General features: G+C 41.0%; 1 protein-coding gene across 1 annotated transcript in view; it reads right to left on the bottom strand.

Moving 5' to 3' along the window:
• Positions 1–341: 341 nt before the first annotated feature.
• LOC140228020 (uncharacterized) overlaps positions 342–12,024 on the bottom strand; it is a 100,532-nt gene continuing 88,849 nt past the window's right edge. Inside the window, exon 11 of the mRNA XM_072308416.1 lies at positions 342–3,881. Coding sequence (XP_072164517.1) covers positions 3,443–3,881 — 439 coding nt within the window. The 3' untranslated portion in view covers positions 342–3,442. The remainder of the gene's footprint in view (positions 3,882–12,024) is intronic.

Raw genomic sequence — 12,024 nt, 5'->3', positions numbered from 1 at the left:
GACATTTAATCATCTCCAACGTACTTCCTCACAATAATGGATCAATTTACCAATCCAAACTACAAAATGTTCTCATCTGCATTTGTTTCTTTTCAACCATTCACAGGCATGAATCATTGCTGGCATTTACTGTTTTGATTTTTTTTTTCTCTCCCCCCCCCCCACCATTTCCCTCTATACCACACTTAAACATCTTAACACAATAGTGATTATGAACAGTGTAAAGTGCCTTTATATGTCATTTTTTTTAAAACTGTATCACTCCCCCTCTTCCTTTCTCTCTCTCTCTCTCTCATTCTTAAAAACATGATGCCAAAAAAAAAAGGACAGCACGCAGTCGATTACTATTCTTCAGATTGCTCCCTTTATGTACAATACATGTTTGTAGCCATCAAAATAAACTGTACAACGTACACTTCACATTGTTGTCGGTCTTTTTGTACGCAAAACAGGAAACAACAAACAATCATTCCACACTTTCTTGTTCACACTGCTGAAAAATATATTTCTGCACTTCTTTGCCTCTTGAGGTATATGCCACAAAATGTACACGCAAACTGATTTCTTCTTCAAAAGAAGAGAAATAAAACATGCAAACATGACAACAACACTCATACAATGGGATCGGAACGGATGCATCCAACTTGTCATTACTTTGATATCTTGCCACTAGGCCACTGCTCAACTTATCTCCAGCATAAAACTACACATTCATTCTTTTCTATCTTCTCTGAACGGATTTTCTTTATCTTTCTAGTTCTTTCTCTATATACCTTGGTCCACTTTTCCTTCCTTTCTCTTTCTCTTCAAAGAAAAATTAAATGTGCATGACAAAGTGGCACAATGCATATACAATGTGATGAAGATTTCCTTGACAAAGAAAAGTTTGGTGCTTTTCCTGAAGGCTCTTGCCGAATAGAAAGGGGATAAACAAAACAGCAACAGAGAAATCACATTTTAAGTGTTTGTTGGTCTGTGCCAAACATATAGATAACTACTGTAAAACCAAAAATGTTCACCAGCATTTTGATTTCATGAATTTCGCGAGAGCCATGATTCACAAAATTCAAATGCACACAAAAGTCCTCGTCTACACTTTAAGCATTGAATGCCAGTGGCAATTTGCGAAAATTTTATGCCACAAGAAGCGTCGCCGGCTCCAATTTGCAGAAATTTCAGACCGTAAAAAATATCTTGTTTTACAGTATTAGACAAACTTTAAATCCCATACAGAGCTTTTCCTTTAAGCTACAGTCGCTTTTCTCATACCACACAGAAAGGCAGACCAGTACGAATTCACACTCGGCCCGACCAGGCAGTGAAAAGTGCAGTTTTGCGACAAGAAAATTTTCTTGAAGCAGGAATTAATGATTTGTTCACCTTGAATCTATTCATTACACATTGTTGCAGATGGTGGCATGTATTACACGGCATGTGACTGCCATGAAAAATTTCATGTTTTCTATTGTTTGTTCTCTTTTTTTTTTTTTCCTTCTGCATTTTTTTTCTTTGTTTGCATGCTCATTATTCAAATTAATGAATTTTGCCAGCAGCACTGGCAATGGTCACAAATACACCTTGTCACCAATTTAAAACTCAGTATTTCTTTTCATCTTGCAAAGCTAATGAGATGTGACGTACAGATGAACAGCTGACATGGGAGGTGGTGTATGAAGGATAATTGATGATGGGGGGGGGGGGTGTACATGAGCTGGTGGAGATAGGAATGTAGGTGGGGGGGGGGGTGGATGGATGGTGGATGGGGGGGTGGACTGCTCCTCGGGGCAGCGATGTCATCATGCAAAGCACGACGTCTTCCCCAATATCCTACGAAACTACACCGTCAGAGGCGACGATTCAGAACCTGGGGGTCTGACAATCAAGAATGAGAGAGAATGGTGAGGTGGAATAGGCGACAGATTAAGCACCAAATCATGAAATGCTGGAAGCAGCATGCAAATCTCTGCAATGGAAAAATGATTCATTTCCCTACAAAGAAACAGCTTGCAGGGATAGCTTTATATATTACCTCACTATCAAGGTGCCTGGTACATTCCTGGCCAGCAAGCTTACTTTTGACACAAACAAAATTGACATCTTCATGATATTGCTACTTTCTTTCTTGTACGACACAATGTGCCAAGCTGACATTCTTCATACAGTTGCTACCTCTTGTCAGCAGTGACATTTTTTACAAGGGCTCAATGCTCTTCACCTGTCCTCTATGTTGCTATGAAAGGCACGGGTTCATACACCACATCCCTTCACTAAAAAGTAATGTCAGCACAACAATTTGTACGCTAAGCGCTTTACAGGACACATGTGGAAAAGAAACGACACACAAAAACCAACTTCACTGCTTTGCATAAATATTCTCATAAATATTGACAAACAGAAATTCTGAGGCCTTTTTCAAGTCTATGTCTTTTCTGTTTTGTTTTGTTTTTCTGTCATCACAAAATAACTTCCAAGACTTCTCTATTCATTCAAGCTACAATAAACTTCTGCTACATTCAAAAGTACAGGAATTTTTGTAATTGCCAAGAAGAGCAGAAATTATATAATAATTATTATAATGTTGTAGTAAGAAAATGTTGGGTCCACTCATCAAATGGAAATTAGCAAACTATACATCTGTACAAAAGCTTTATTTGTACACAACTTGTCTACTATATCATATCAAGTAGACTTTTAACAAAAAAGATGTATCTGGCACATATTTCATGATTTCATGATTTCATCATTTCATAATTTCTTCCTCCCTGTGTGAAGAATTGGCACTGAATTTGACCTATCTGTCAAATTAGTCTTCAAGAATACTTGGGAGTGTGCTGCATACATTGACCTATGACAAACATTTGTTCAGCTCTGCAGGTTTATGCACGTTTTTGCATACACGTGAAATAATACTGACTTCACCAAGTAACTGAGTGTGTTCTTACGTATGAATAAGCTACCAAACGCACACATTATTTTTTTGGCGATTGACGCTGCAGTCAGAAGTATTTTGCTCGCACTGTACAAATGAAAGACAGGAAAAATAATTGCTGAATATCAGCAAACTATCATGTCATTCTATGAGTTAAACTAGCTACTAAGTCATCATCACACACTGTATGTGAATCTTCCACAGTATACTCAGATGTGAATTCTCATTTGGTCCCTTTAATGGTATCTGAAGATCTCTAGCATGAACAAAGCTACTCCAACACTTTAGGTTTTACAGTCGCTAGTGCTAAAGGTTCGTCCTTGTATTACAAAAATTGCACTTGCTGATGTTACATTTCAAATGATCACGTTGTGGTAATGTCAACAGAAGGCAGAGTGTTGGGTGGAGAACCAGACAGGTGCGACATCTATCTGAAGTCCACAAAAAAGTTCCTTGATTCTCATGGGTCAAAAGTCGCTCAACTCTATTCCAAAGATCTGAGACAAGACTTGCTCACATCTCCTCTCTGATCTCAATCTGCAGCGAGGGGAGGTTCTCCAGGAAAGCCGGCCTCTGCTCAGATTGTCCAAAGCCGGGGCGAGGCCTCGTGTCCGGCCGGCGGCGGTTCAACCGCGACCTCAGGTCGCTGCCGACACCTGTCATCAGATCCAAGTCGTCCAGCCGGTCTTCGTCTTCATAGTCTTCTTCGACCACCAGCGTTTCGTGGGCGTCCTCCTCCCCGCTACTGCCCCACGCATCGGGGGACACACGCTCATTAACATCCAGGATGATCTTGAGGTTCTCCATGGAAGGGGCGGGGGTAACGGAGTGGGCCACACCTCCTCCAAGTCGGTTCTTGATGGAGAGGCGATCCCGGCCCTGGCGCAGTCTCTCCCGGGCGTCTGCCACCACCTGCTCGGTGGGCTGTTGAGGTCTGACATCCGAAGTTTGCCTGAATGAAGACAAAAACACGGATGAGATATTGTTTTTAATGGATCGACTGAAACAGCTTATTGGGGACATGAGCATTGGTATTGAGAGACATAATGCACACATACATTCCACTTAATATCACACCAGTGTATACATTAAAGGGATGCTATAATACAAATGCAAAGGAGCACCGGAAGTCTACTGGCTACTAAAAGCACACACACACACAAAAACTAACAACAACAATAACAAAAAAACACAAAAAAAATTTGAATTGATATGTTTTTCATACGTAACCACTAAAAAAGAAGAAATCCAATGAATGCTTATGAGCAAGTAATCATGAGTCTGACACCTTACGTCCCCTCTGAAGGACTAAGTGATGAGGATAAAGTGCCTTGCCTAGGGGCACAACTGCTGCAACCAGGAAACCTAAACCAGGGACCTTGTGATTGTACCTGCAGTCTTATCCACTGCATAGCCATAACAACTCCTCAACAACACAAGAAAACAGAAACACGAGGGACTCACTGGAGGGGACACATCGGCAGTGTGGATAGCTTGTATGCGTCAGAGACTGAAGGTCTGACTCTCTGGTTCAATTCAACTATTAACCCATTGAGGACGAGATCTGAGTGTACTCGGGCAAGCGCCCGCAAAGAGTCTATGGGGAATGTATGTGGTAGCACAATCAAACTGTCCTCAACGGATTAAAATGGTGGTCCACTTCTACCTGATGGCATCAGTATGCCTTCCTTTCTGTACAAAGGCATCACACTTTGCCCATGGACGGGGATGTAAATTGAAAGCCCCCCATGTGAACGTTGTAAAGGCACAAAACATGAAATATTAACCCGTTGAGGACAGGCTGATTTTGCTACAACACGCATTTCCCATGGGCACTTGCCCGAGTATACTCGGGACTCGTCCTCAACGGATTAATAGATGAATGCTCCCTGAAGGGGCTCAAACAACAGAATTCATAAGCTATTCATTAACTTCTCGTGGTTTACTTCACAGAACTTTAGCATTGGTATGAGTGAACAATCGGTCTTCACCTACACGTAGGTATACTGCATGAGAACAGAACGGTCATCCTGCTGTACAAAGTAACAGAAAACATACTCTACATGTATCCGTACAAAGGCATTGGTCATTGATCCCAACAGACTTCAAGTGAATTATCTGGTGGTGGAAGTTTATTTCTGCAGGTACAGTGGAACCTGTCTATAGTGGCCACCCACTGGAGACCAAAAAAAGTGGCAGTTTATGGCATGTGCCCTCTAGAGACAGGTGGCTGCTATTCGAGGCAGGTTTGACTGTATGCATTACAGAACGATGGAGAATGAGTGGTTTACTATTGCACCTTCTCAGCAATCCTCTTCTCCCGCCCCCCCCCCCTCCCTTCCCCCATGACTCCAGCGCCAAGGATGTTGACAAGTCTCTGCTGCTTTTATCGTTTCCCCCCAAGCCCCACGGGATCCGCTCCTGTGTCCTTCCCACCTCTCCTGGGCTAATCCATCAAGTCTAATATCCTGGTCCGATTTCACGGCGGAAAGAGAAGCTCTCTAATTACGGCTGTCATAATATCGGGGCTTATGTTTGTGGGAGAGGGGAACAGTTTGTTGGGTTCAATTTCTCCCCTGTCAAAAGATTGTCGGCTGCTATAAACACAAAATACTTGTACCAATCTTTCACTCTTCAGAGGAGATTCCTCAAACCAAACTGAATTCTCATCAGGATGTAGTTCACTGATGAGATAAAAAGCATTGAATGAAAAATGATGGTCCCACAATTTTTAAAAGCCACAATACAGACACTGATAACACTAACTTTACAATACTGAAGCATCCGTGCATATTGCATTCAGTGCTGGAATATTGCAATCATAAGTGTTACACCAGGTAAAATCCCAGACACAGTTTATTACTACTTATTCAATATTGTGGACTATTATTTTAGGACATTAAAAACAGTACATCAAATGATACTATGATGGCAAAATCTAATATGCAAAGGATTAAGGTTGGCAATATGGCAACAGGTTGGGAAATGGATTGGAAGAAAAACACCATTCTTTGAAACACAATCTAACTGGTTGTCTCGCTGTGTATGAATTAATTTGTTTCCAAATCACAATTTGTCGGGCATTTTTTTGAGCTGATGTGAAAGATTGTTTAAATGTCAGGCATTGGAAAGAAACTGTAGCTGTCATAAGCAAAAAAATTTAGTGAAAATGTTTTATGATGGAATCCTTTTCCCATTCCCGTCCCCCCCCCCCCCCCCCCCAAATAAGCTGATTGCAAGTTTAGGGCATCAACCCATGTGGTTGATATGTATGTCATGACATTAAATTCATTTGTATCCTATTATCTACACAAACTAGGTGTGCAATGTACAATGTACCACACATCAGGAAAGATATCAAATCTTGGGGGTTTTCTACAAAGAAAGTCAATCTCAGTTGTAGTTAAGATTGACTTAAACTTATGGTACAATGCCACTGCTATACAGTTTCCCTGTTTAGTTTTATCAGCTCTTCAGAATCCACTTCAAATTGTTATCAAAATTTACACACAAAAAAATCCTTTGTCACTTATTTCATTTTTGTATATTGATGGCTGTATGAAAAAGTCTCCAAAATTTTCATTGGCATTAGAAACTTAGAGTACCATTGAAGATACACACAACATACCAAAATTTTAAGATTATCTTGACTTTCATGATCGACTTTAAAATTCTTGCTGAAACATCTCACCGGGAAGCAATGGTTTAAAATGCAAACACAGTTCCCCATTATCTGACAAAGTAGACTTTTCTCTCCTAATGTGACTTACAAATACCATGGGCATTCATGTTAATTTTAAGAGGATGGTAAGAAATTTATAACTTCTTGCAAATCATATAAATGCTGATTAATGTGAGCTGAAATTTTGCATTTTGGTAGACCACAATGAATCATAAGGCACCTTGGGGGAAACAACTCTGAAAGTAAATAAGAGGGTGTGCAAAGGAGGGTTACCAACCTTCACATTGGAAGTGAGTAAGATAAAAGCATACAGGGAGAATGACTAACATGCTACAAAATGTGTACTCCCCTTGGGTACTCCTGTATAAAGTTAGAAAGGGTACAGTTACAAATTATGACAGGAATTCATGTAGAGAGATTTTTTTTGGGGGGGTGGGGTTGAGGGGAATAAACAGAGACATAAATCGTACCCCCAAATCTTTGAAAAAGATAGGTTCTTGGGATAATGGTGAACATTGAGCATCATTCACACAAACTTCGTTATCAGAACTGGCTGGCAAATGTCCCAGCATTTACTCGCGTCAGCCCACATGGGCACGTCGCATGTTAACGGGGGGAGACATGCCGGGAAGGCACTTTGTTCTTTAGCGAGGGGTGCAGCATGGGTCACGTGACCAGGACTCACACCAGACGGGAAACTCCCTGCTGGGATAAGCGGCAGTTCAGGATATTGGGCCAATTTCCACCGCAAATGTTGGTCTGATAGGTGTCCGCACGCCACGCACGCAAAGCAAAGGGGAGAAACATAAGCTGAGTGAGGTTTGCTGGTCTTCCTTGAGACTCTTTCAAGCCCCCCCCCCCCCCCATTCTCCCTTTTTTCTTTCTCACTCTTTCAATCTTTCTGTTTAATGCACACAAGTCAGTAAATGTTCTATTTGATGTACCATCCAACACTCTACCACAGAGACTCCAACCCCAAGCACCTTCTGATGTGGAGATTCTCCTGCCTGAAACCCCTAGCAAACGGAAACTCCAACTTGATGTGCACGAAGCACATATCACGAGCGCGAAGCACGAAGTTCCTTACGGCTGGGGTCCAGGGCTTGCTTAAGGGCCCTGGAAGCTATAGGGTTCTAGATGCTCTCTCGTGCTATCTCAGGCTATTTTTCGACATTCAATGACACGAAGTAAGAGATCATTTCTAGCCGGAGAACGGGAGATTTTGCCAAAATGGGCTTTCGGCGGGAGATCTCCTGTCGAAAGCGGAGAGTTGGAGTCTCTGCTACCATACCATCCAAATATTATGTATTATACTCTATGCATCTATGCATATTAATACCACCTGATTGTCTTAGCACACAATCTATTACAACCATCTTAATGGGAGAATGGGAGATTTTGCAAAAATGGGCTTTCGGCGGGAGATCTCCTGTCAAAAGCGGAGAGTTGGAGTCTCTACTACCATACCATCCAAATATTATGTATGATACTCTATGCATCTATGTATATTCATACCACCTGATTGTCTTAGCACACAATCTATTACAACCATCTTAACTCGTTGACGACAGTTTGATTCTGCTGCAACACGCATTTCCCATAGACACCTGCCCGAATATACTCGGGACTCGTCTTCAACAGGTTAAGTATCTTCATACTAGCTGACCATCTAAATTTTATAATCTAACCATCATCGTATCTCAACATCATTTGATTGTCAAAGCACATATAAACATCTATGTACAGATCTTCATACCATATGACTGTATAAGTTTAGAATCTAGCCATATATGTATGTCAACATTATCTAATTGTCTAAGTATCTTACGTATCTATCTACATACATTTCCATTTCAAATCCTCAAATCCTCAAAAAAAGTATTTTGGTCTCTATCATTTGAAGAATCATTCATTAGTTAATTCGACAGTTACTGTAAAACCGGAAATATTCCTTTTCTTCACGGCATGAAATTTTTGGTAATTGCCACTGGCATTCAATGCATATAGTGCGGACAAGAACTCTTGTGTTGCATTACATTTAATATTACATTTAATATTGTGAATCTTTGCTCCTCGCAAAATTCGCCAAAGCTTCTGGTTATACAGTATTCCAATACTTCAGTGACTCTCATCTGATCCACAGTACTAGTATGCTTTACATTGATATATTTATCACAGTGTTTCAAAGTGAATACAAAGCCAAACATCTCCCAAGTGACAAAGCACAAACAGACACACATAATGTCCTGGGACAGTATGAAACCTTGCTGGTTGTTCTTTAACCCTTTTCTCTCCCAACTGCAAATCCTACTCTCTCGGCAATCTCCAATCAACATAATGTCTTCATGTACGACAGGTGCTAGTATGCAATTGTATATACTGTACTGCAATATCAAGCTCACATGATATCCTTAACAGTTGTTATTGACAGCTTTACATAGTGTACTCAAGATATATGAGATGTTCAACTTTAGAAAAATTAAGATATAACCTCAACAAGATTCTGTGCACCTTTGAAGCATGTATACATCAACAGAACAAACACTTTAAGTCTCACAATTTTATATAAACTGAGCCAAAAAGCCATGAAGACTGAGCACTCGTGGATCCGCTTGGTTCTAGCAGCCAGCTACTAGGTAATCCATACAGATCTTGTGTAGCAATGTGAACCCAGCTTGCCCCCATCAAGTCCTATGTATGCATATATCTATACAGTGTAGGTGGTTAGGTGTAGTATCTTTTTATCATAATTATTTATTACGCATTGTGAAGGGTGGCATCGTGGCTAATTTAGGAGGCAATGCGACTGCATCGCAATCAACTACAAATCAAATTTTATTTCTATTGAGTCTAGCTGAGGGATATTGTGTGTAATCTCCCAAGTGACAAAGCACAAACAGACACACATAATGTCCTGGGACAGTATGAAACCTTGCTGGTTGTTCTTTAACAACCATCCTCTGTAGCAAGAGGCAAAAATCACTCTGTCCCTCAGACAGGACATTAATCGGAGGTCCCGTGTGTGAAGGAATCACGATTCATTTGCAGAAGAAACAATAAATGTTAACAAAAAATGGAAGGCATAGAATTTATAGAGCTGACCTTCTGAAGTGCAAATGGCAGGCAAAAATACCAAAAATCTACAGTAAGACAGAAGAGATAAACACTTAAGAGAATCAGCAAAGGAAGAAGGAGATAGGCATATTAAGATGAAGATAGCACTTTGGAAAAGATAAGATGCGGGATGCTTTTGATAAGACAGGACGGAATAGGCACAAATCTTCTACTAGTCGAAAAAAGGGGAAAAAATTAAGGAGATATTGATCACAAAATGAAATAGATCCTCCGCAGTGATGCAGATTTGGAAGCAGTAAAGTGAGTCTTCCCGCCACTTTCTTGTCGGGCTGACAAACAGGTTTGCTGCACTGATCAGCTCGACAAGTGACAAAGACTGACAGAGACGGCTAGGAACCTGTTTCGTCAACGCTCCCCAAATATAGCCCCGGCAAGTTAATGAGGTCACGAAAGATAACATTATGACGGATGCCACTTGGGATAATGACTGGGGTGCCAAGTTGCCCGATTTCCTGAAATTTGCAATGATTTCCCCCTGTCCTCTACTCCCTTCCCCCCCCCCCCCCCCCCTCCGCAGCAATTTGTAACATAAGCAGAAAATATTACAGAATCTGCAATTTCACACAAAATTAGAGTTTGAATGAAATTTTGTATGAAGCTCGCAATTCCTTTTAACTTTGCATCAAAGCATACCACATGCTATTGATAGGTGTCTCTAACAGAAAGTAATGTGTGGAACATGATAGCTATCTGACACAACTCATCCATCTTCACATTAAGTAATTGTTCACTGCATTCATATCTTCCTGTCATATGGCAATGGTTCCTCAATATCATATATTTAGCTGAATATCTGAATCTAATAATGAATCATTTTCACAACTGTCTTCCTATCATCTGACACATTTTTTTTCATCTCCTCCTTCCTTTGACTGTGTTCTTTACAATACATCTTGTTGTATTGAGTAGCTGTGCTAATGCCTTGCTAAAATCTACAGTGTAAAAACACTTCTTCTACCTCTGTTATACCTCCGTTATATACGAGCCACATGACAACGTTAAGAAGCCCCAAATTGTCAGGTTAAAAAATAGTGGCTGGAGGGAAAATACTATAGTATAAATGCTCAATGCAGAAGGGAGGGTGATACCCCATTTATACAAAGCAAAAAGGGAGTTTTGAAGTCTGGGTTCTGAAGTCTCCTGCAGCAGCCTCGAGCAGCCTTTCAGCTCAGTGTATACAGACAGAATTCAGAAAAGGAGATCTGATCGGGTCAGGTTCTAAAATCACCAACAGGGGGTGGTTTAAGAGCCTCCTATGTCAGCCTCAAAGAGCCTCAGCTGCAGTATAAATGCTAGAGTCTTCGAGAAGTCGCTTATTTTCTGACTCAGAAGTTATCACAGAAGGTCATTGCCAGCTATTACAACATAAACCAGCCATCGTGACTGATTGCCGCTGATAACTGTAAACACTGCACAACATGTTCATGCCCAATCACATTTTAACAGTTATGTATGACTGCAATTTGTATCAGAGGGGAACTAGGTTATCATGGGAATGGAGCCAGTCAGGCCTGCTCGGCCAAAACAGCCCAAGCAGTATTAACCCACTGAAGACGAGTCCCGAGCATACTCGGGCAGGTGTCTATGGGAAATGCGCGTTGTAGCAAAATCAGCCCGTCCTCAACGGGTTAACAGACAAAGAGACCGCTTTTTTGAGACTGGGCTTTCGAACCTCCTCGAGGACGCTCTGAAACCCGCGAGCAGTATGGAAGGGGTATGAGTGTTCCTTCCTGCTCACAGATTACGCACAAGAATCTGGGAGGATTAAACCCGCCTCAGCTGTGACCTTAGACAAATCCAAATGGGCTTACAGACGTTGCACCTGTTATCGGATCGCTCCACAGCTTACTCCACTTTTCTCCTTTTTCTCTTGTATTATCAACTCTGCAGCGCCACAACATCCTGACCTAATTTGCCTTTGTTTTACCCCATCACTTCATGACTTGTACTATTAAGCCTGATTGAGGTCTGTTCTCTCTCTCTCTCTCTCTCTGAATTTCTTTCATGTAATAGCATGTCATTTGCCTGCAGAAAGTTATTCTCATTTCAGCATGAAGTTGTGTGTCAGTTTGTCAGATAGAGCATACAGCTGTGTCTGCTGTTTACTGACATATATTATCAGCCAAAAACAATGCAAAAGATGTATTGAAGTGACAATGCAAAAGTTAATAGATATGCCTCCAATGTGTGAAACTTTATTATCAAGTACCAATCCTGTGAAAGGAAATGGGAGTCTCAAAGAGATATGAAGGAAATGGTTCCCAGAAAGAATTTAATT

Source organism: Diadema setosum, chromosome 4 (assembly GCF_964275005.1).
Source record: "Diadema setosum chromosome 4, eeDiaSeto1, whole genome shotgun sequence".
NCBI classification, from domain to species: domain Eukaryota; kingdom Metazoa; phylum Echinodermata; class Echinoidea; order Diadematoida; family Diadematidae; genus Diadema; species Diadema setosum.
The sequence above is the reverse complement of the archived record's forward strand: the minus strand, read 5'-3'. Positions and strand labels throughout refer to the sequence as shown.